General features: G+C 41.5%; 1 protein-coding gene across 3 annotated transcripts in view; it reads right to left on the reverse strand.

Annotated features, from left to right (window-relative positions):
• Positions 1–13,534: 13,534 nt before the first annotated feature.
• KIAA2012 (KIAA2012 ortholog) overlaps positions 13,535–20,790 on the reverse strand; it is a 615,491-nt gene continuing 608,235 nt past the window's right edge. For all 3 annotated transcript variants that reach the window (XM_073551517.1, XM_073551518.1, XM_073551516.1), the window contains exons 22-25: positions 18,696–18,898; positions 15,463–15,635; positions 14,988–15,207; positions 13,535–14,358 (exon numbers count right to left, since the gene is read on the reverse strand). In XM_073551517.1, coding sequence (XP_073407618.1) covers positions 14,199–14,358; positions 14,988–15,207; positions 15,463–15,635; positions 18,696–18,898 — 756 coding nt within the window. In that variant the 3' untranslated portion in view covers positions 13,535–14,198. The remainder of the gene's footprint in view (positions 14,359–14,987; positions 15,208–15,462; positions 15,636–18,695; positions 18,899–20,790) is intronic.

Raw genomic sequence — 20,790 nt, forward strand, 5'->3', positions numbered from 1 at the left:
GGTTCTGCAGCAGACACCGGTGGAGTAGTTGGCTGTAAATGCACTACTCCCATCCAAGACTTGGGGCACAACAGCAACTGAATAGAGAGCCAGGACTCCAGAGAAGGGAGTCCCCGAGAGAGGCTACAGCTGTCTGTCATACAAGTAGAGTTGTTAGGAACATCTGACAGGAGGAACTTCAGAGTACCACGGTACTGGAGCTCTTCACACTAAAAGGCGCAATAGAGGAGTCGTTCAGGAGAGGTACATGTTGGCGGAGTGTTGGAGAGGAGAATCCTGACTTGCCCGGGAGGTTGATTGAGTCTCTGCCCCGGAGGACACGGCACGGAGGCAGGCACCAGTGTGTACCACGGACTGTGAGTAAAGCTTTGGAACTGCAAGCCCTGGTGTCTTCCATTCATTAGTGCGCTAACACCGTCAGCACCGCTACATCTACGTACCCGCATTCCTCACACAGCCTGCGCCTATCCTCATCTATTGCAATTACACTGCCCTGGGGTTACAGCTTCACCTGTGGGGGGCTACACCATCTGTGCTGCAACACACCATCAGCCATAGAGGATCTACATGCAGCGTTGGCTTAACATCTTGCTTGCCAAACACCACAGGTGGCGTCACGAACTATCACATAAACTATATCACAAACCACCATTGATTTGGGCGCCCAGGGCCACGGACCGGGTCACCGCCGTTGTGACACCTTTCCCCCTGACACCGGCCCGGTACCAAGTACCCCACAGCCCTGGGAGGGCGACCCACAGACACATTGTGCCGGATCTGCAGCTTCGAACAAGCAAAATATCCGGAATCTCATATATCAAAGTACATTCAAAGTCCTACATTTGCCTAATTTGTACTCTCTAAAGCAGTTATTACAAACATTATATAAGACAATCATATGTTCTTACTATTGTATGCACACTGTGAGCACTATTGAATGCAGTATTGGCACTTTACATGCACCATATATTACCACAAACAATTGAATATCATATATGCTTTATAAAATGTTCCTTAATTGTCTTATAACTCATATCAAATATGTAAATGTATACATCTATAAAAGTTGAACATTGCCACTTGTTTGCTGCTTGAGGAAAACTCACATTTGCCATTTTGGGCAATTAAACAGCATTTTTTTTTACACTGAACTAACTGGTGTGCTGCCTTCGTTTTTTGTCTCTATCTATCTATCTATCTATCTATCTATCTATCTATCTATCTATCTAATCATCTCATCTAACTGTCTCTATTAACTATTTCCCAGACATAATGTGCTTGCACTTTGCCCACTTGGACAGACAGATTTAATATAATTTTACGCACATAGCACTTTGTTTCCAATAATTTGATTTTTTTGGGAGAAATTTCATATTTTTCCTCTAATAAGTCACTGGACTAGATTCCTACTTGCTTGAGAGTTTAGAATTCTCTTTGCATCGTTTCTCACAAGCACTAACCATCTAGAAAGATGTTTTGAGATAGTTCAACCTGTTTATACTCTATCTATATGAGGAATACCAATATAAATTAATGTTTTTCTCGCTGATGATATCTGTAAAGCGTTGTGGAATTAATGGCGCTAAATGAAACTAAAATAAAAAAAAAACACCTATGGAGAGATCTTAACATTGCTGTTGTGAGAAATCACATTCAAATATGAGAGACCAGGAGCAGTTTGCAAAAGTAGAGAAGTCCAAAATTCCTGTTGAGAAGTGTAAAACTTGTTGATGGTTGTAGGAAGCGATTGATTGCAGTTATTTATTCCAATGGGTGCAATCAAATATTAAGTTGAAGGTACGAACAATTTAGTTTGGCTCATTTTTTAGGTTTTGTGTAAAATGATGTCCAATTTGCCTTTTTATTATGTTTTTTTGTGCCAATACACAAAAAAGAAAAATTATGTGCAATTGCAATGCTTAATTTTCTGAAACAATTTCAAGGGTACTAACACTTTCGACCATGACGATATATACCCATATGTTTGTTCTGGTATTACACCTGGCACATTCTGAGAATGCTGAAAAGCACTTTACTATCAGGCAATTTTATGCAATTTTGCAAAAAAAACTCGACAGAACGCTCTGGTATTATAATTTACTAGACGGTGGCCCGATTCTAACGCATCTGGTACTCTAGAATCTATCTCTCTCTATTTTTCTCTTTCTCTCCATGCCGCAGAGCTCCCGACGGAGACGTGTGTAGCTCGAATGTGCTGATCGATCGCGGCCGGCCAGGCGCGACCAATCAGCGCCGCGGGATTTCTGTTACAGACAGACAGACAGACAGAATTAGACAATTATATAGTAGATTTATTGTCCCACCCTTTGGTACTAATCAGTAAGTGTATGTGTAGTTAACACTTCAAAATACTTAGCAGTTGCCGTCATCTGCGTTTCAAGCCCTGGTCTGATACCTTTTTGAGTGGTGCACTCTGAATTTTGGACCTATTATGTATTTGAAAGCTGAGATTCTGATTTGATTCTAAAACAATCATACCGTCAAATTGGTATGCCTCAAAAGTTGGGTGCCTCTGTGCTACATTGTATGAATGGGATTATATTACTTATTTTTTAAGTCAATTTTCACCGGAGGCGTGTACTTCTTCCCTGTATAATGCTGATTTCAGGCAGCAGCACAGAGAAAAAAACGGCCACGCAATAGCTTAGAGCTGGTATCCCTGTGTGTGGCAAGTAATGACAGACTGCTCTGATCTGCTGCATGCTTAGAAAGAGCGGGGAGTAGGGTACAGATGACTTACACCTGTCAGATCAGGTCATCATAGTAGCTGAGCAGGCATCATTACTTGCCGAATAAACTGCAGAGGGAACCCGGCTTCCTGGATTGCGCCGGCTGAACATCTGATTGGTGCCGCAGCGGCATGTGTCACGGCTGTGTCACAGTCACAGCACATGCATGGAGAGCCTGTGTGTTGGGCAGCTGCAGCTTATTCGGCAAGCGCTATAGCTTGCTGAATAAGCGGGAACCCGAACATATTCGTTCATCTCTAATCATTACTTATCACACAGGAGCTAGCCTGCTCTGCTGTCACTGTTGGAGTTGCTTGAAAAATATTTTTGACTCCACATGGATGTATGTATCACAGCTGTTCAACAGTTTGTTCAAAAACTGCAACACATGCAGGGATTGCCTAACAGCTGTGAGATATGCAGCCATGGGGACTCGAACATATTTTCTGAGCACGCCCAAGACACTCTGCTAACACCCGAGCATGCTCGGAAAACACCTTGTACCAGCACGTTTGCTCATCACTAGCAGTACAGCATAAATAACGGTGCTATGAGAGAGCAAAGCTGATGGAAGGATTTGTAAAGTGACTCAATTGTGCTGCACCTTATCTGAATAGTGTTAGAAAGTGCTGAGTGTAAAGCACAGATGACTAATCATGCAGAAGGTACGACCAGGAGATCAAAATTGTATCCTTACATTTCACACACTAAGAAATCTACTGTAACCAATGGTGGTGTGTTCTTTCTCCAGTGTGTTGATGCCTGTTTATGAATGGTCAGCATCCCACAGGGAGAAAAAGTGCACGCCTCCAGTGAAAACTATCTGGTAACACCCCCTTGACTTAACAAAAGTTAACTCAATAGGTGCCAGATACATTGCTAATATCTAAGCAACAGAAAGGTGAAATAAAAAAAACAAAAATGATCCATTCTGCTCAGCAGCTATTATTACATTGTGCGTCCAGTTCAATATGAAAAATTTGGTGAAAGGTCATCTTTAAAGTAGAGCCATCACCAAATATCACAATTTAAACTGCATACATTATGAAACAGATCTTATACCCAACAAGTCTAGTGCACGTATACTAAATTCAATTCAAATTAGTTGTGTAATCCTTGGTGAAAATGTATCTAATATTAAAACGAGCATTTCAACTTCAGTTAATGCAAAGAAGTGATACGATTTAAAGGCTATGTTCACTTTCGCAATCATTTTTATAATTGTCTTTTTTTATTTTAAAATGGAAAATAAAGTAACATTACAATAAACCTTAAATGGAACCTGTCACCTCTTTTTGCTGCTATAAGCTGCGGCCACTGCCTTTCAGGGCTTATCTATAGCATTCTATAGTGCTATAGATAAACCCCCGGTCCAACCTGCAAGTGAAAACAAATAAGTTTTATTATGCTCACCTGGGGAGGAGGGGGCAGTCTGATGTGGTCCGGCGCCTCCCATCTTCATGCGATGTCGTCCTCTTCCTTGCTTTGTGTCACGCTCTTGCGCAGGCGTACTGATCTGCCCTGTTGAGGGCAGAGCAAAATACTGCAGTGCGCAGGCGTCGGGAAAGGTCAGACGCTCAATTCCTGCGTACTGCAGACCTGCAACGCCCATTGGACAAGACAGCATCGGACCGCCCCCGGGTGAGTATAATAAAACTTATTTTTCTTCACTTGCTAGTTGGACTGAGGTCTTATCTACAACATTATAGAATGCTGTAGAATAAGCCGTGAAAGGCAGCGGCCGCATCTTATAGCGGCCAAAAGAGGTGACAGGTTCCCTTTAATTTAAGGTACAGAAGAAATAAAAGTGAGTTTGGTTGCAGGATCAGACTGTACAGGGATTGTTATACTGTAGTTGCCTGTATTGAAGCTGTAGGAAAAAATGGGTAGATTTTTTTGAGTTATTGTACAAGTTTTTTTATTTTTTTTATTTCAAATCAATTGTGGAATATCGTTTTTACATTAGGGGGTTGGCGACAATAACTTTGTGTTGTAGGGTGAGGATGAAAAGGAATTAGCTAGGAGTTATTCCCAAAATAACATGTAGGGGGACGTCATCGAAACAATATCCATCTCCCAAACACAATGGAAAACATTAGATGAGAAGTTCAAAAAATACAAATGGGTCGCCCTCGCACACCCAGGGCAGCGGGGGTACTCGGTACCGGGCCAGTGTCAAGGCGGGAATGTGTCACAGCAGCGGTGACCCGGTCCGTGGCCCTGGGCGCCCAATACCAATGGCGGTGATATTAATGGTGTTAAAGTTTATTAGAATAGTTTGTGACGCCACCCGTGGTGTTTGGCAAGTAAGATGGTAAGCCAATGCTGCAAACAGATCCGCTGGGACTGATGGTGTGGTGCAGCAGAGATGGTATAGCTCCCCACAGGTGGAGCTGTAGTCCCAGGGCAGTGTAGGTGCAATAGATGAGGAGAGGCGCAGAATGGTATGGAAGCTGATACCCAGGTGTAGTGGTGCGGGAATAACTGGAGGACACTAAGGTGTGCGGTTCCAAAGCTTTACTTACTGTTTGCAGTTCACTCAACTGCTTGCCTCCGTACTGTGTTCTCCAGGTCAGGGCTCCAGCCAACCTCCAGGCAGGATAGGATGCTCCCTTCCACACTCCGCCAACATGTACCTTACTGAACGACTCCTCCAATGCGCCTTTAGGTGCGAAGCACTCCAGTACTTAGTTACCCTGGAATGCCTCTCTCTAGGTGTTCCTAGTCTTTACTTGTATGACAGACAGCTGTAGCCTGCTTCAGGGACTCATCACTGCGTCCCAGCTCTCTATTCAGTTGCTGTTGTGTCCCAAGTCTATGATGGGAGCAAGGCGTTAGCGGCTCACTATTCCTCCGGTGGCTGTTGCCGGACATAAAGATCCAATCAACCTCGGGGACCGGGCCCCGGCCTTTGCGCTCTCTGGACTGGAAGGGTTCTCTCTCTTTCTCAACCTGCTTCCCACCGTCCTTCTATTCTCCTTCGTTCCATTCTGTTCTCTCTCTCTTATGGAAGGTTAGGTTATCAATCTTATCAGTCTCTTTCTCTGGTCTTTCTCGTGCCAGCAGCCCAGATCACTGGGACCTGCTGCAGCACGTCCCTCAGACACCCATCTTCTCTCTTCTTTCTCCTCTAACCAACTAACCACTAACTCTCACTCTTCCCACTCTTTTATATCTAACTCCACCCGCCTCCCCAGCACCTCTCGTGTTACGAAGCCAGGGACCACAAAAGGCACCCTATGACCTTTCCAGCATAAAGCATGGATGGGTCCCTTCTGAACTATCCTGTGTGTGGGGTGCAGGTGTTGGAATGTGGAAAGGAGTTCCCAGCCTACCTGGATGGTGGGGCACTACACCTTAGGAGAAGGTACAGTACCTCTGTGGTGACTGAAGCCTCAGGGGCGCCACACAAATATTTATTGAATCATTACCTGAGGGAAGTGAAAGAAAATATATTGAAGTATTGGAATGAAGCACCAGTAAGGCCTAGTTGACATTAGTGTCTGAGTCCGCAGTGTGGTGCTGCGGACTTCTTTCCTCAAGCTCCGCCTACTTCTTCATGCGTTCTGCGTACCTATCTTTAACATTGTGTAAGCAGAGACATGTGTTGTATGAGGACATATCCGCATACAATGTATGTCCCTGCGTACACAATGTTAATGATAGGTACGCAGGATGCATGTGGAAGTAGGTGGAGCTTAAGGAAAGAAGTCCGTAGCACCACGCTGCGGACACAAACGCTAGTGTGAACCCGGCCTAAATATGTGCACACAAAAGGTGATTAGTGCATGCATTGTGGTTAGTCCACCACTAGGTGGCACTGTAATAGCATAATAAAGAAAGATGTCAGGGAAAACCAGGCCTGCACCTCTAGAATACTTAGAAACATATGATACCAATAAAAGCACGGCGAAAGTTAAGTATTACCACTCAGTTCATATTTCCAATAATAGACCTGGCGGATGAATGCACCATACTCCAAATTAGAGTGTATACCACCAAGAGCTGTCCCAACTGTACCAGACAAATGCTACTTATTTGAGCTTGTAGGTAGGAGAATAAATTATGATCGCAGCTAACAAATAAGAACTGAAAATCCTAATATAGAAATAGGACATAAAACCCCAAAGTGTCTGTGGGCTGTGCGTTCACCGGTCTGTGATGTTGGTGCAGGGGATAAGGGGTGTGGGGACGAGACCATATGCATCCCGCTATCCTCAATTATGAAGCTCTTCTCACAGCAGTCCTGGATCATTACTTTCTAATAAATTGGCTTATAAATATTATATTTTATGTTTTCAAATGTAAGAAGGAGGTTAGCAACTCGTTACCTTCTATTTAATCCAGAAAACGACAGTAAAAGTCTGTAATTGATTTTTTGGTCTGAACAAATCTATACGATGGGTCTAAATCTTCCATACTTAATGGAAGAAGAGCCATCTGGGGAGACATTATTACATTTCTTTTGAGTAAATTGTTGACACTTGGTTCCAAAGTGCCTTACTTTTAGGACAATTCCAGAAGATATGGAATAGATTACCCAATGGTCCATAGTTCCTCCAACAAAGCGGGGAATGATCATGATTAATATGAGCCAGTCTGGTGGGGGTATAATACCATTTAACCAACATTTTAATATAGGATTCATACAGGGACATTGATATATTGGAAATATATGAAAATTTGAAGGCATGTTCCCATTGATCTTGAGAAAAAGTGGTTTGTAAAACAGTTTTACTTCAGTATTTGTAACCCAAAATCAGAAGTGAAACAATTGGAGGAAAAGTACAATAGAAACCCGTCACCACTTCTGTATTTATCACCCACTCCTGGTTTTGGCTTACAAATACTAAGGTAAATACTGACCAAATACTGAACATGTGAACATCACCTTAAAGGCAATCTGTCACTAGGTTTTTGCTACCCCATCTGAGAGTAGCATAATGTAGGGGCAGAGGCCCTGATTCCAGCAATGTATCACTTACTGGTCTGCTTGCTGTAATTTTGATAAAAATCACTGTTTTTTTGCTGCAGATCTAGCAGTACACTGACTGCTGAGCTCTATGTTACCCTGCCCAGGCCCGGATTTAGGGGGGGCACAAGGGGCCCGGGCCCTGGGCCACCCACCAAGCGGGGGCCTCCCACCAATATAGGGAAAGATATCTCAAATCATGTAAAATACACGTCTCTCTTTGCTGTGAACCGTTTCTAATGATAAGGAACATTTAACAAAAGAGAAACTATTGAAAGTGTATGGACCTGGCTATGGTCCTACATCTCAGTGGTAGGCGCTAGTGTAACAGAAAGTGCCCGAATGCTTGGCGTGTCAATAATAATAATAATAATAATAATAATAATCTTTATTTATATAGCGCCAACATATTCCGCAGCGCTTTACAGTTTAACAGTTTCAAAACACAAGTCATAAGTGTCAAGAGGTACTGTCTCCAAAGTAATGACTTTGTTTGAAAGAGAAGGAAAAACGTCCGCAGCAAAGCACAGGTCCGGCCGAAAGTCGAAGTTGACTGAGAGAGACCGTCGGACTCTAAAGCGAATTGTGAGAGGATCGCAAGACCACGGCTCCGAAAATCACTGCTGAGCTCAATGAACACCTACAGAACCCAGTTTCCACAAAAACTGTTCGTCAGGAGCTGCACAAATCTGGATTCCACGGAAGAGCTGCCATCAGAAAACCGCTGCTCTCAATGACAAATGTTTCCAAGCGTTTAGAGCGGTGTAGAAACCTTCAGAATTGGTCCCTCGAGCAGTGGAAACATGTGATATTCTCAAACGAATCATCGTTTACCCTATTTCCGACCTCCGGCCGAGTGTACGTTTGGAGACAGCCGAAAGAAGCATTCCATCCAGACTGCCTTCTCCCAACCGTAAAACATGGTGGAGATTCTGTGATGATCTGGGGTGCTATTTCATGGAGATCCGCCGGGCCAATGATATCCCTTCATGGAAGAATTAACAGCCGAGAATATTTAGGCATTTTGGGCGACCAAGTGCATCCTATGGTTCAAGCACTGTTCCCGGAGGGGAACGCCATTTTTCAGGATGATAATGCACCAATTCATACAGCTAGAATCGTTAAAGCATGGCACGAGGAACATTGTAATGAAGTTGAGCATCTCATCTGGCCCCCACAATCCCCAGACCTCAACATTATTGAGCATTTATGGTCGATTTTAGAGATTCAAGTTAGATGTCGATTTCCGCCGCCATCGTCACTCAAAGAACTGGATGGTATTTTAACTGAAGAATGGGCTAAAATTTCTTTGGAAACAATTCACACCTTGTATGAATCCATACCTCAGAAAATTGAGGCTGTAATCACCGCAAAAGGTGGACCTACACCATATTAAACTAACTTTTGTTGATGTTTCCAGGTGTTTCCATTATTTTGTCCAAACCCTGTATATATACAGCCCAGCAACAGCCCCTCATATATATATACAGCCCAACAGAAGCCTCTCATACATATACAGCCCAGCAAAAGCCTCTCATACATATACAGCCCAGCAGAAGCCTCTCATACATATACAACCCAGCAAAAGCCTCTCATGCATATACAGCCCAGCAGAAGCCTCTCATACATATACAGCCCAGCAGCATCCTCTGACACATAGAGCCCAGCAGCAGTCTTTGATATAGACAGCCCAAATTTCTACAATATACATATATATGTACATATTTTAATCTTTAATTCCCTTTCAAGACTTAAAGGGTTGACAAGGTCATTTTGTTACTTTTAGATTACTATCATGGACAATCATGAAGGAGATAGGCACAGACATCGCACAAGAATTTGGGAGTCTGGGGCTCCTAAAAGACGTAAGGCAAAAGAAGCAACAATGAAATCAACAGAAGAGATAGCCAACACAAGAAAATTGGAAGAGTTCCTCACTGTTTATTCAAGGCAAGTGTCGGAAAGAAGTAATGACCTTGTAGAATCTGATCAACCAGACAATGCTTCAGTGTAAATGGTTGTTGATCCTGGCAAAGAAAAGGCTGAAGTAGTAACGTGTACAACTGAAGAACACAAAGAAAAGGAGACTGATAGTGGCACATCTTATGAAGAAGGTGAAGTTGAGGGCCCACCAGGGGGCGATGACATTGGACTTGGCCATCCATTATTTTGGAATAGATGCGAGATTACTGGCTAAAAAGGGGTGTATCAACAATCCAGCAGTGTGATGAAAGTTTGTTCATTGCACACTCGGTCCAGCAACCTAGAAAGGACCACAATATTCCAAGAATGTGCACACTTTGGCTTTTCCATCATCAAAATCATAATGGAGAAGTCATAACGAGGAATTGGTTATGCTTCTCTCCCTCTAAAGGATACATTTACTGCTTCACGTGCAGATTGATGTGCTTTATTACAGCATCTGAGTCTTCTCAGCTTTCGTCTAATGGATTCTGTGATTGGAAACATTCACAAGAACATATAAAAAGTCATGAGCAGTCAGCGGAACATCTCAACTCTACAATTGCTTTAAATGTGAGGTTAAAAGCGATTGGGTGAATTGATACAGAGCTAACACAACAGGTCGAGGCTCAGGAGCATTATTGGAGGTCAGTATTGAAACGAGTAGTAAATGTTATTCAGTTTATTGCCGAGCGTGACAAGGAATTGGTTGGATCACCTAGAAATGGAAACTTTCTGGGCATTCTTGAACTCATCGCCCAGTACGACGACTTTCTTGCACAGCATATCAAAACTCAAGCCAATCGCAGTAAGGGTCATACAAACTACCTGTCATCTACAATTATGGAAGAAATTATCAATGTAATGGGCGAACAAGTCCTCAGAGAAATTATTTCTCGAGTTAACAAATCAAAATACTACTCCATCTCTTTGGACTCCACACCCGATGCAGCTCACGTTGACCAACTAACCCTTGTATTGATGTATATGGAGAAAGATGGCCCTGTAGAATGCTTTGTAACATTCATGGCAAACAAAGACCATGGCGCTCAAGACATGTTCAATGCTTTATTGGAATTTTTGAAGAGACATAACCTAGACCTGGGAAATTGCCGCTGTCAAAGTTATGACAATGCATCTGCAATGAATGGCAAATACAACGGCCTGCAAGCCAAAGTGAGAGAGAAGAACAATCTTGCATCCTGGATTCCTTGTACAGCACACTCTTTAAATCTGGTTGCTAAAAATGCTGTAGAAAGCTGCTCGAGTGCTGTACATATTTTTGACTTCTTTGAAAAGCTGTTCCTCTTCTTCACAGTTTCAATGCATCGGCATCAGCTCCTGACTGAGGCTTTGAAAAATATTGACTCAGCCACAGCATTGACATTCAAACGTGTCACAACAACGCGTTGGTCCTTCAGAGCTGATGCTACTAAGGCCCTTAAGCATGACTATCAGCAGATTAAAGATGTACTTAAACAGATTGCTAATGACTTTGAAGAAAAAAAGCTGTATACGGTGTGAAGCAGAAAGACTGTTAAGACAAATGAATCAGCTTGAAATTGGTATTAACACCACCTTCTGGAATGATATCCTGCAAAGAACAGATGCTACTAGTAAAAATCTACAACACGCAAAACTCGATCTAAACCCTGCTGTGGCGTCACTGACCAGCTTAAAAAACTATGTCACATCAAAGTGTGACTCCTTCAAAATGTATGAGAAGCAAGGCGAAGAGCTGTCTGGTTCATCTGAGTATGTTCAGACGATAACTCGACACAGGCGCCGAAACGTGTGTCTCAATCCATTGGATTATGGCCATACGGAAGAAGTACAACTCAGCCCCTCTGAAAAATACAGAACAGAAACTTTCTTGCCTATCATTGATCAGTTTATTGCTTCTCTTGACCAACGTCTTCAAGCATATAAAGATATATCTAGCAAATTTAGCTTTTTTAGCCATCTGAAAGAACTGTCTTCAGACGAGCTTAAGGCAACAGCAGAGCAACTTGTCAGGTCTTATTCCGATGACTTGGACATTACATTTATCGATGAACTGTATCAGTTTGTAACATTTGCCAATTTATTCACAGACAAGGAGCTAAAAGATATCAGCACTGAACTTTTCATGTACAAGCTTATCATGGAAAAGGGAGTGCAGGACACTTTCCCAAATATTGAGATAGCTCTAAGGATATATCTAATTTTGATGGTAACAAACTGCAGTGGTGAGCGCTCCTTCTCCAAAAAGATTAGTTGAAAACCGATTAAGGACATCCATGAAGCAGGAACAACTTGTAAATTTGGCTATCCTGAGCATCGAGTCAGATATACTTCGTGAATTGGACTTTAGTGACATCATTAGTGATTTTGCAGCACGAAAATCAAGGAAAATGCCTGGATTGTAAAAAATGAATGATTTTACCTGAATTACTCTGCGTAAATGATTTTTCCAAATAAACTTGCGTTAGTTTCATTTTGTGTTTTTGCATTACATATTGTAACACCTTGAAAAATGGGCCTCCCTCCAAAATGGGCCCCCGGCCACAGACCTCTTAAATCCGGCCCTGACCCCGCCCACACCACTGAGTGACACCTTTCTGCCCATGTACAGTGTACCCATCAAGCAGTCAATCAGTGGTGGTGGGAGGGTTATATAGAGCTCATAAATATGAAAGATTACATGGCAGCAGGTTTACTAGAACTGTGATGATGATCTCCTGGTGATAAAGCAGTGATTTCATCAAAACTACAGCAAGGAGCCCCAGTAAGTGACACATCTCTGGAATCATGGTCTCTGTCTCTACATTATGCTGCTCTCTGATTAGGTGGCAAAAACCTGGTAACAGATTCCCTTTAACTTATTTTCTGTAACATTTTAAATTTAAATTAACCCTATCATGACCTACACTCTTTCGTTTTTGCTCTTTTTTCCTACCCTCACTTCATGCGCCACAACTTTTTTATTTCTTCATCCACATAGCTGTACGAGGGCTTGTTTCATTACAGTTGTAGTGTTGAATAAAATAGTGAAAAAAGGCAACTCATCCATTGTTTTTTGGGTTTTGTTTTTACTACGTTTAGTGTGCGGTAAAAAATTACCTGGCTGATATGATTTTCCAGAGCAGTACAATTACAGCGTAACTATACTTTTTTTTTATATAATTTAACGGTTAAAAAAATGATGTTGCCATATTCGAACATGTGTCCTTTTTATTTTTCCATAGTGGAGCTTGGCGTGGGTTTGTAGGCTTCACAATGAGCTGTTCAGGTGTTAACCCAAGAGAGGATTCACATTAAGCAGGTTCCCAACAAATCAGAGATCACCTTGTCGTTGTCTTCTGGGCATGCATGAATTGGCCAAATTATGTGCTAAGTATCTCCATTTTATCTTATTATCTAGAGCAGTAATGCTATTCATATTTGTAGTGTTTATTCATACATTTTGGGGTTCATAAATTATTAACCCTTTTTATTGCTATTTTTTTTAAAGGGAAGTGCAGCAGCAGACAAAACCAATTTCTGGCATATAAAGAAATATGGAGAGTGAGGCAGCACATCCAGTGAAATGAACCTTGAATTCACCGACGCAACGTTTCTTCTCCAAAGAGTTTTTCTCATTGGGGCTGAAATCTCGCATGGGTGAATACAAGGTTTATTTCACTGGATGTGCTGCATCACTCTCCTTCTTTTCTGACTATTGATGACTGTTGGATCGCGTCCTTAGAGGCGTGCACCCCCTCTTTCCAATTGCCTGCACTACTGTCTTTCCTTTAATTCTGGTACATCATTTTTTTCTCTCTTCAGTGATTAATGTACGGTTTAAAGAAAGGATACATCAGACTTTAGGTAAACAGCAATACTAAATATGCTTTTTTGTTTATCAATTTCTTTATTTCTAAACTGAAAAAAGGAGATACCATAATTTAAACTTCTATATTTTTTTTTACCTTTTTAAACATTTCAAAAATTTTTAACTTTATTTTTTAGCTTCCCTAGGGAAACTTGAAGCCATGATTAAAGTCTGATCGCTTATACTTTATACTGCAATACTATAGTGTTGCGCTATATAGTGTAATTGATGTTCTGTAAAGCCCGGCCAGGATCAGCCCATGGGAGTAAGTGCACAAGCGCACCAGCAATCGGGCCATTTAAATGCCGCTGTCAGTGATGGCACCAGTCATGTAGCAATTGGCACATGTATGCGGTTTGTGCAATTGCAGTCATGTGCTCAGTTGACTAACCATTTATCCTGCAAATACAGAGTAATCATGACAGTGTGTTGAGTACACACTGCCATGATTCTACAGACTTTTCTTTTCAGCACAGAAAACCCTTTAAAGAAAAAAAAAATTGTGGACTGAACGAGGCGCTGCTGATTTTTAAACCTGTGTCATGCCCTAGTCCTGGCTATTTTGTATGGATTTTATAAATCACATTGGAATGAAGATGTTTCAATCGCAGATCTCATGTAGATGGCCAGTGGAAATTTTGTGCAGTGTGTGGACAAAGTCTTATTCTCCTTCTACTGGAAGAGGCAGTCCAAGTAGCTCCAGAAACTCAAAATAAGAGAAAACCCAGGGTCTGGAGATGCCTTGAGTTTGGTCCATTCCCACTGATTCCTTCATAAGCCCTCGGTTAAATTGCAGCTGTTGCTCCAGAGCAGCTGTTTGCCTGTGAAGATAAATGACATATTAGCCCTCCAAACTGTCTATGTAACATCTCTAAAGGATCCTATGAGTCGTCATCACTGCAGAGAATCGGTAACATTATTCTATGCCCATAGAGAGTGGAACACATGGCAAAGCATGACATCTTCACATTCCTACCACCCCAAACACACTGGGGCGCTATCTTATTTTCACAACTCAAGTACATTTTCTACATCCCTGGTGGCTAATATTGCTGCATGGTGCTGTCCCCAGGTTCCGCGTGGCAGCTGCAGGACTTGCCTTCATTGCACGCATACCCTAGCCTACACTCAATGATCAATAATGGCATCCCAGACCCCGGATGGGTGGTTATTACATATAACGATGGTTAGCAAGCCCATAATACTGCTGTGTACATGACAACTAAGGTGCTTATCCTCATAAACTAGTATTAGCAGAAACAAAGCTGACCCTGTTTGCAGCAATGGAGAGCGCACAGTTCTGGTCTGAACTGTTAATCATTCTTGACCTAACTTCTAACCTAATATGAGACAATCCCTTTAATTATACATCTATATTTTACAAAATTGTATCCAGCCAAAAGACAATAAAATCAGCAATATGACCTTTCCACCACGTTCACACTCTTACTTCGCCAACAGTTGAGCTTGTCTCTGGGCTTCTTCCATTATAGCCTTGGCTTCTTCCTCCGCCTTCAGTCTCCTCTCCTCTGCTTCCCTTCTGGCCTGTTCCTCTCTTTCCTGCTTTATTCTGTAGTATTCCTCTCTCTCCTCTGCTGCCATCTCTAGAAGTCGCAGTCGTTCTTCCGCCTCTAAGCGTTCCTTTTCTTTCTGCCTCTGACGTTCCAGTTCTGACACAAACAAAAATGCAGAATATTGGAAGTTTTGGGTGGCACTGTTTACTCATCCCTCAACTAGTTATTTTCCTACTGTCGGCAGCCAGGTACACAGTATTACTTCTAACAAGAAATAATAAGTGCAAAACACTAAAATAGTAGGTGGATAAAGCTGTCATGAATTGTAGCTGTGTGTTGCATTCATGTTTTATGCCCTCAGTCTACGCACTTCTATATACTCTTACAGGCCATTCTGCATTCATATCTTACCTATTCTTTCCAATTCCTCCTGCTGTTTCCTCCTCTGAATTTCTTGCATCTTGCGGCGATGTTCCTCTTGCTGTTGTCTCGCTCGCTCTAGCGCTTGCTGTTCCAGCTGCATTTTGCAGGCTCTCTCCTGCTCCCGCTGCTGCTTTTCTTTTTCTTCTTGCTGCTTCCGCAGACTGTGAGGACATCAGTGTAGATGTTAATGGTTAATAGGCATATTGCCCCATGCGGACATGAAAGATTTTGGCAGTTGCCACAAATGAGATGGAGATGCGGACATGCTCTGAATAGACCATTCTACCTTGGTCAGCCACAATGCTTAGGTAAGCCCTACTGCACAAATGTCCCACCACAAGTAACAGAGGAGCCAGACTGTGCCAAGAAAACATTTCCCACACCTTTACTCCACCTTCACCAACATCCGTTCTTCAGTCATGCTACCTGTGACAAATTATGACCCTCCAGTCATCATCGTGTCCAGACCAGGCAATGAGCACGAGCAGCGGAAAAACATTAGCTGGTCTGTTGCCTCATGCTGATGGCGAGTCACAATTTGGCACAAGTATCATCATTTAAAGAGTAACCAATATTTAAATTTTTTACATAAATCAGTAGTACACATGAAAACAAGAAACTTTATAATATATCTCATTAGAGAAATTTGCTTATTTCTTGTCCTGGATTGATATTTCACTCTCAGAATTCTCCATTCAGATATAAACTCTATCCTCTGTGAATACAGACATTCTAAATACTGAGATGAGATGACAGTTGGTGCTCATAAAGTTCTATGGAGATATGTAACTGATGTTTTCAGTAGAACGTGTCCGCCTTAAGCTCACCCTCCCCATCACATAGCATTATAAAAGCACCTGCTGTCATCTCCTTTCTCAGTAGTGTGAAAATCTGTCCACACTAAATACAGATATTACCCATAACTCGAGAGATAAAGATCAGTCCAGTCGGAGAACGAAGCAGATTTCTCTGATAAGATAGATTACAAAGTTGCTTATTTTCATGTGAACTATTGGTTTATAAAAATGAAAACATTTACGCTTTAACAGTTCAGGCTGGTGGATGTGGGGCAGTGGCGTGGGGAACGATTCTCTGGCAATGGCACTCACTGGTCGGCTGCTGTAATACTCCATCTAAGCTGAGGAATGATAAGTTGTAAGTTCGGACACGATAGCTGGAGCACCGGTGTTGTAGTTGGCCACAATTTGCTGGACAGTGCACTACTTGGCCGTCAGACAATTATTGGCATCTTCCTCTGATCACTTTCATCAACAAGTTGAAGACATTCACAGAATCCCCTTCTGCTAGATGTTCTCCTCGATCACACAATTCCCAATATACTTTTCAGGCTGTAACACATGGAGACTCGGCCTGTTAGGCAGATTTTACAATAATTGCAGAGGCTAGTCTACCACTTATGGACATGCAACGTTCAAATTCAATCATACTGCTTATTTTTTCCATGTGGATTCACACAGTCTGATCCACAGAAAACGTACTTGCTATTACACTGTTGATGGATGGAGTCATGGGTGTAATTTATACATAGGATGGCACACAAATTTATGCAGAAATGGATGTACATTTGAGACTAGATACTGATACTGACAATGTCAAATTTACCATGTAATTTAAAAACCTTTTATTTCAATTTCATTGAAATTTTTTTTACATATTAGGTAGATTCCCACTCTTTCAAAAAAATAATAATACCACTGACAAATCCAACAGGAAGTCCCGGATCAGCTGCAGCCTGCGCTGTTTGGGCACCGGTGTCACGTGTCACAATACCACACGAAAGCCCCAGGGAGAGCGACTAATGATACTGCGAGAACGACGCCAGTACAGGAGGTGAGTTTATTCTTTATTATTTTATCGGGGCCATGTGAGGGGTATGACAAGATGTCCAAGTAGTCTGTAAGTTAACCACAAGATGCTATATGAGGTCATAAATATACACTAATAGCACACCATAGAAGTTCAAACAATACTACACAACTAACACCTTCTCTCTCTACGTATTCTTAACTTAATTAAAGTAATAAACTTATTTAAAGTAGCAAATAAATATAAAGTAGCCAGAATAAATAGAGCACAACTTTGAACATGCTGGCATCAGAGCAGGGAGGACCTGAAAATGCCTGGATGCAAGTTTCGCTGTGACTCTATGGCTTTGTCAAGTGTGGTGAAAGGCATGTCGAGGCGTTCTAGTGACTTATGTTTACAGAGACCTTTTTAGTTGTGCATTATATTTTGAACTTCTATGGGGCATTATGAGTGTATATTTATGAGTAGAGTATAATGCTCCATAGTGATGCCTCAACAAATTATGATGCCCCCACAGTGACGGCCCTCACAGCATAATTCCCTCCTAGCCACCCACACACTTTGATGTCCCCAGTGTGTCAGTATGTGCCAGTATTCATCTACAGGCAAGTTATCAGCGCACTGCAATCCACATAGTAATGGGTTTGGATATACTCTAACATGAAACACAGAGGGATACAAATATAGAGTTCCATAATAAGCCCATAGGAATATGTGGAGAAGATCTGTGGGCACCTTGGAACACACACCCTAATTTTGAACAAAATTATTCTGTTTCATAGTGTAGGTACAGGTAGGAAATTCACTGTGATTCATTAGGAGAAAGCTGTGGGAAACTGGAAAGGATCGAGTCTTACCGTTTGTCTGATATTGGACCTATAACAGCTTTCCAATCCTCTTTAATATTGAGGGAATATGATGTAAGACTTTCTGACAGTAGATATTTGTATACTAAGAAAATGATCCTTCTTGTTCCACCCATTTTAGCTATGGAGGAAAATAATATGGAGACAGTAATGCTGAGATCAGCACTCTTCTCTTGTATGGACCATACAGAATAAAAGGGTTTTAAATTAAATTGTAAATTTAGAGGGCAGGTATCCACATTTATAAGTCTGAATTGTGCCAGTCACTCATAGACACAGACTGAAAATGCACTCATCTTATTTCAGCTTAATAAGAGATGCCCAAGGTTTGTTATATCATACACAGGACTGTGAAGATATGAAGGGTACATATTCTATGTAGTGTACAGTGTTCTACAATCCACCACTTTACTCGCCACTGGTAAAGGTAAGAATCGCTGCTTTACCATAGATATGGGTGAAGTTACAGGTTCTGTAGGTGAGGAAGGTTGATAGTCCTGCACCAACGTCTTACAGTATTATACTGACCGTATCTCCTCTGCCCTCCTCCTCTGCTCTTCTTCAAGCTCTTCCTTCATCTTTTCCATTCTTTCCTCTTGCTCTTTCTCTAGGCGGAGCTGCTCCTCTCGCTCTCTCCTTTTTCTTTCTACCTCCAGTCTTCTCCTATCTGCTTTCTCTGAGATCTCACGAGCTCTTGAAGACCTCCTCTGACGGACAGAACTGCTGGTTACCTAACGATTAGGAAATGTATGTATTTAGATTGTAATTTAAGAAATTGTAAAGACCCCAACATTCAGTTTACCAGTCATACAGTCATTGCCAAAAGTGTTGGCACCCTTGAAATTGTTCCAGAAAACTAAGTATTTCTGACAGAAAAATATTGCAATTACACATGTTTTGTTATACACATGTTTATTTCCTTTGTGTTTATTGGAACAACACACAAAAAAATGACTTGTAACCTTGAGAATGTTGACATTTTTCAACAATTTTGGTTCTCAAGTCCTCAGACAGTTCTCTTCTGTTTTGTCTGTTCTCCATGCTTAGTGTGGCACATAGAGACACACAATGCAAAGACTGAGTCAACTTCTCCCCTTTTTATCTGTTTTCAAGTGGGATTTTCATATTGCCCACACCTGTTACTTGCCATGGATGAGTTTGATTGAGCATCACTTGCTTGAAACAAAGTTGTTTACCCACATTTTTATCAGGCCCATTTTTGGAGTTTAGTGTGAAATTATCTCCAATTTGCTTTTTTTTCCTCTGTTTTTTTGTGTTGTTCCAATACACACAAAGGAAATAATCATGTGTATAACAAAACTTGTGTAACTGCAATAATTATCTGGGATAAGGTAGCTAGAAGGAATATAGGGTCTTATCCGAGATAAAGGGAATATTCATGAGAGATAATACAAATTCACCCACCTATTATGGTTGCGTGAGACACAACCACTGCACTTAGCATAGCTGGCTGCTGCAAGCCCCAATGTGATGATCCTATGCTAGGTGAAGAGAATGGGGCATCAGACTACGCTGCTATAGTCTATAGACTGTCCTGAGGAAGTGGTGTGATCACCACGAAACGCGTAGAAATAAAGTCTATTCTCTATTACATCTACTTGGACTCCTCTGGTACCTTATCCTGACAGGCGAGCAGCGCAGTCTGATGCCCCATTCTCTTCACCTACCAAAAGGATAATTATCTGGGAGAAATACTTCATTTTCTGGAACAATTTCATAAGTGCCAACACTTTTGGCCATCACTCCATATAGGACCCCTGGAAGACACGCTTTTAAAAACTTGTAAAAAAAAAAAATCATCATGTATTTCATGAGTTTTTCATAATGTGTTTGATGACTTTTTTCTGGCAATTTTCAATTTCTATAGATAAGCCTACAGACTACGTTTTGGGAGAAAAAAAAAAAACATCTCATAGGGTTTCTGAAACTGTTTCTGTTTGTCACTTAAATGGGTTTTCTCAGATTAAAGTGGCTTATCAATGGGTGTCCACTACTGCAATCCCATCGATTGGCAGATCTTGAAATTTTTATCCCCATTACGAAATGGCGTAGCAGTTTGGACGCCCGGGCTGCCGCTGTATTCATTCACTATTGGGCTGCTGGAAAAAGCTGAGCTCAACGCTTGGCAGTCCAATAGGGAATTAGTGAACTGCCGGTTAATAAAACTGGGATACAAGTTCCTCATGTTGCCAAGCAGTGTGGATATCAGAGGTCAGATCCTCACTGTTTAGCAAGTTATCACCTATTCCATGGATAGGTGATAACTTGTTTTAACAGAAGAACCCCTTTAAACTAAATTTCTGAAGTCACTCTATTGGAATATAGTAGATGTGTGACTGCCAATACTGAAATTGGTATTTCAAAGATGCACCCAGAGGGCATTATTACTTTTTAGGGGGCAAAAAGACTAAACAATTATTTTCTACAGGGCATTATTACTTTTTAGGGGGCAAAAAGACTAAACAATTATTTTCTACATCACTCTCTGTGCAATTCCTGCAAAATTACTTTCTAGGATAAACACAAGGGGCTGCTATCAAGTGGTTGGTGAAACCATATAAATAATTCTAAAAGATAATAAATGAAATACAAATAATAAAAA

This window comes from Dendrobates tinctorius, unplaced genomic scaffold (genome assembly GCF_039654945.1).
Source record: "Dendrobates tinctorius isolate UK_male_01 unplaced genomic scaffold, ASM3965494v1 ptg000177l, whole genome shotgun sequence".
NCBI classification, from domain to species: Eukaryota; Metazoa; Chordata; class Amphibia; order Anura; family Dendrobatidae; genus Dendrobates; species Dendrobates tinctorius.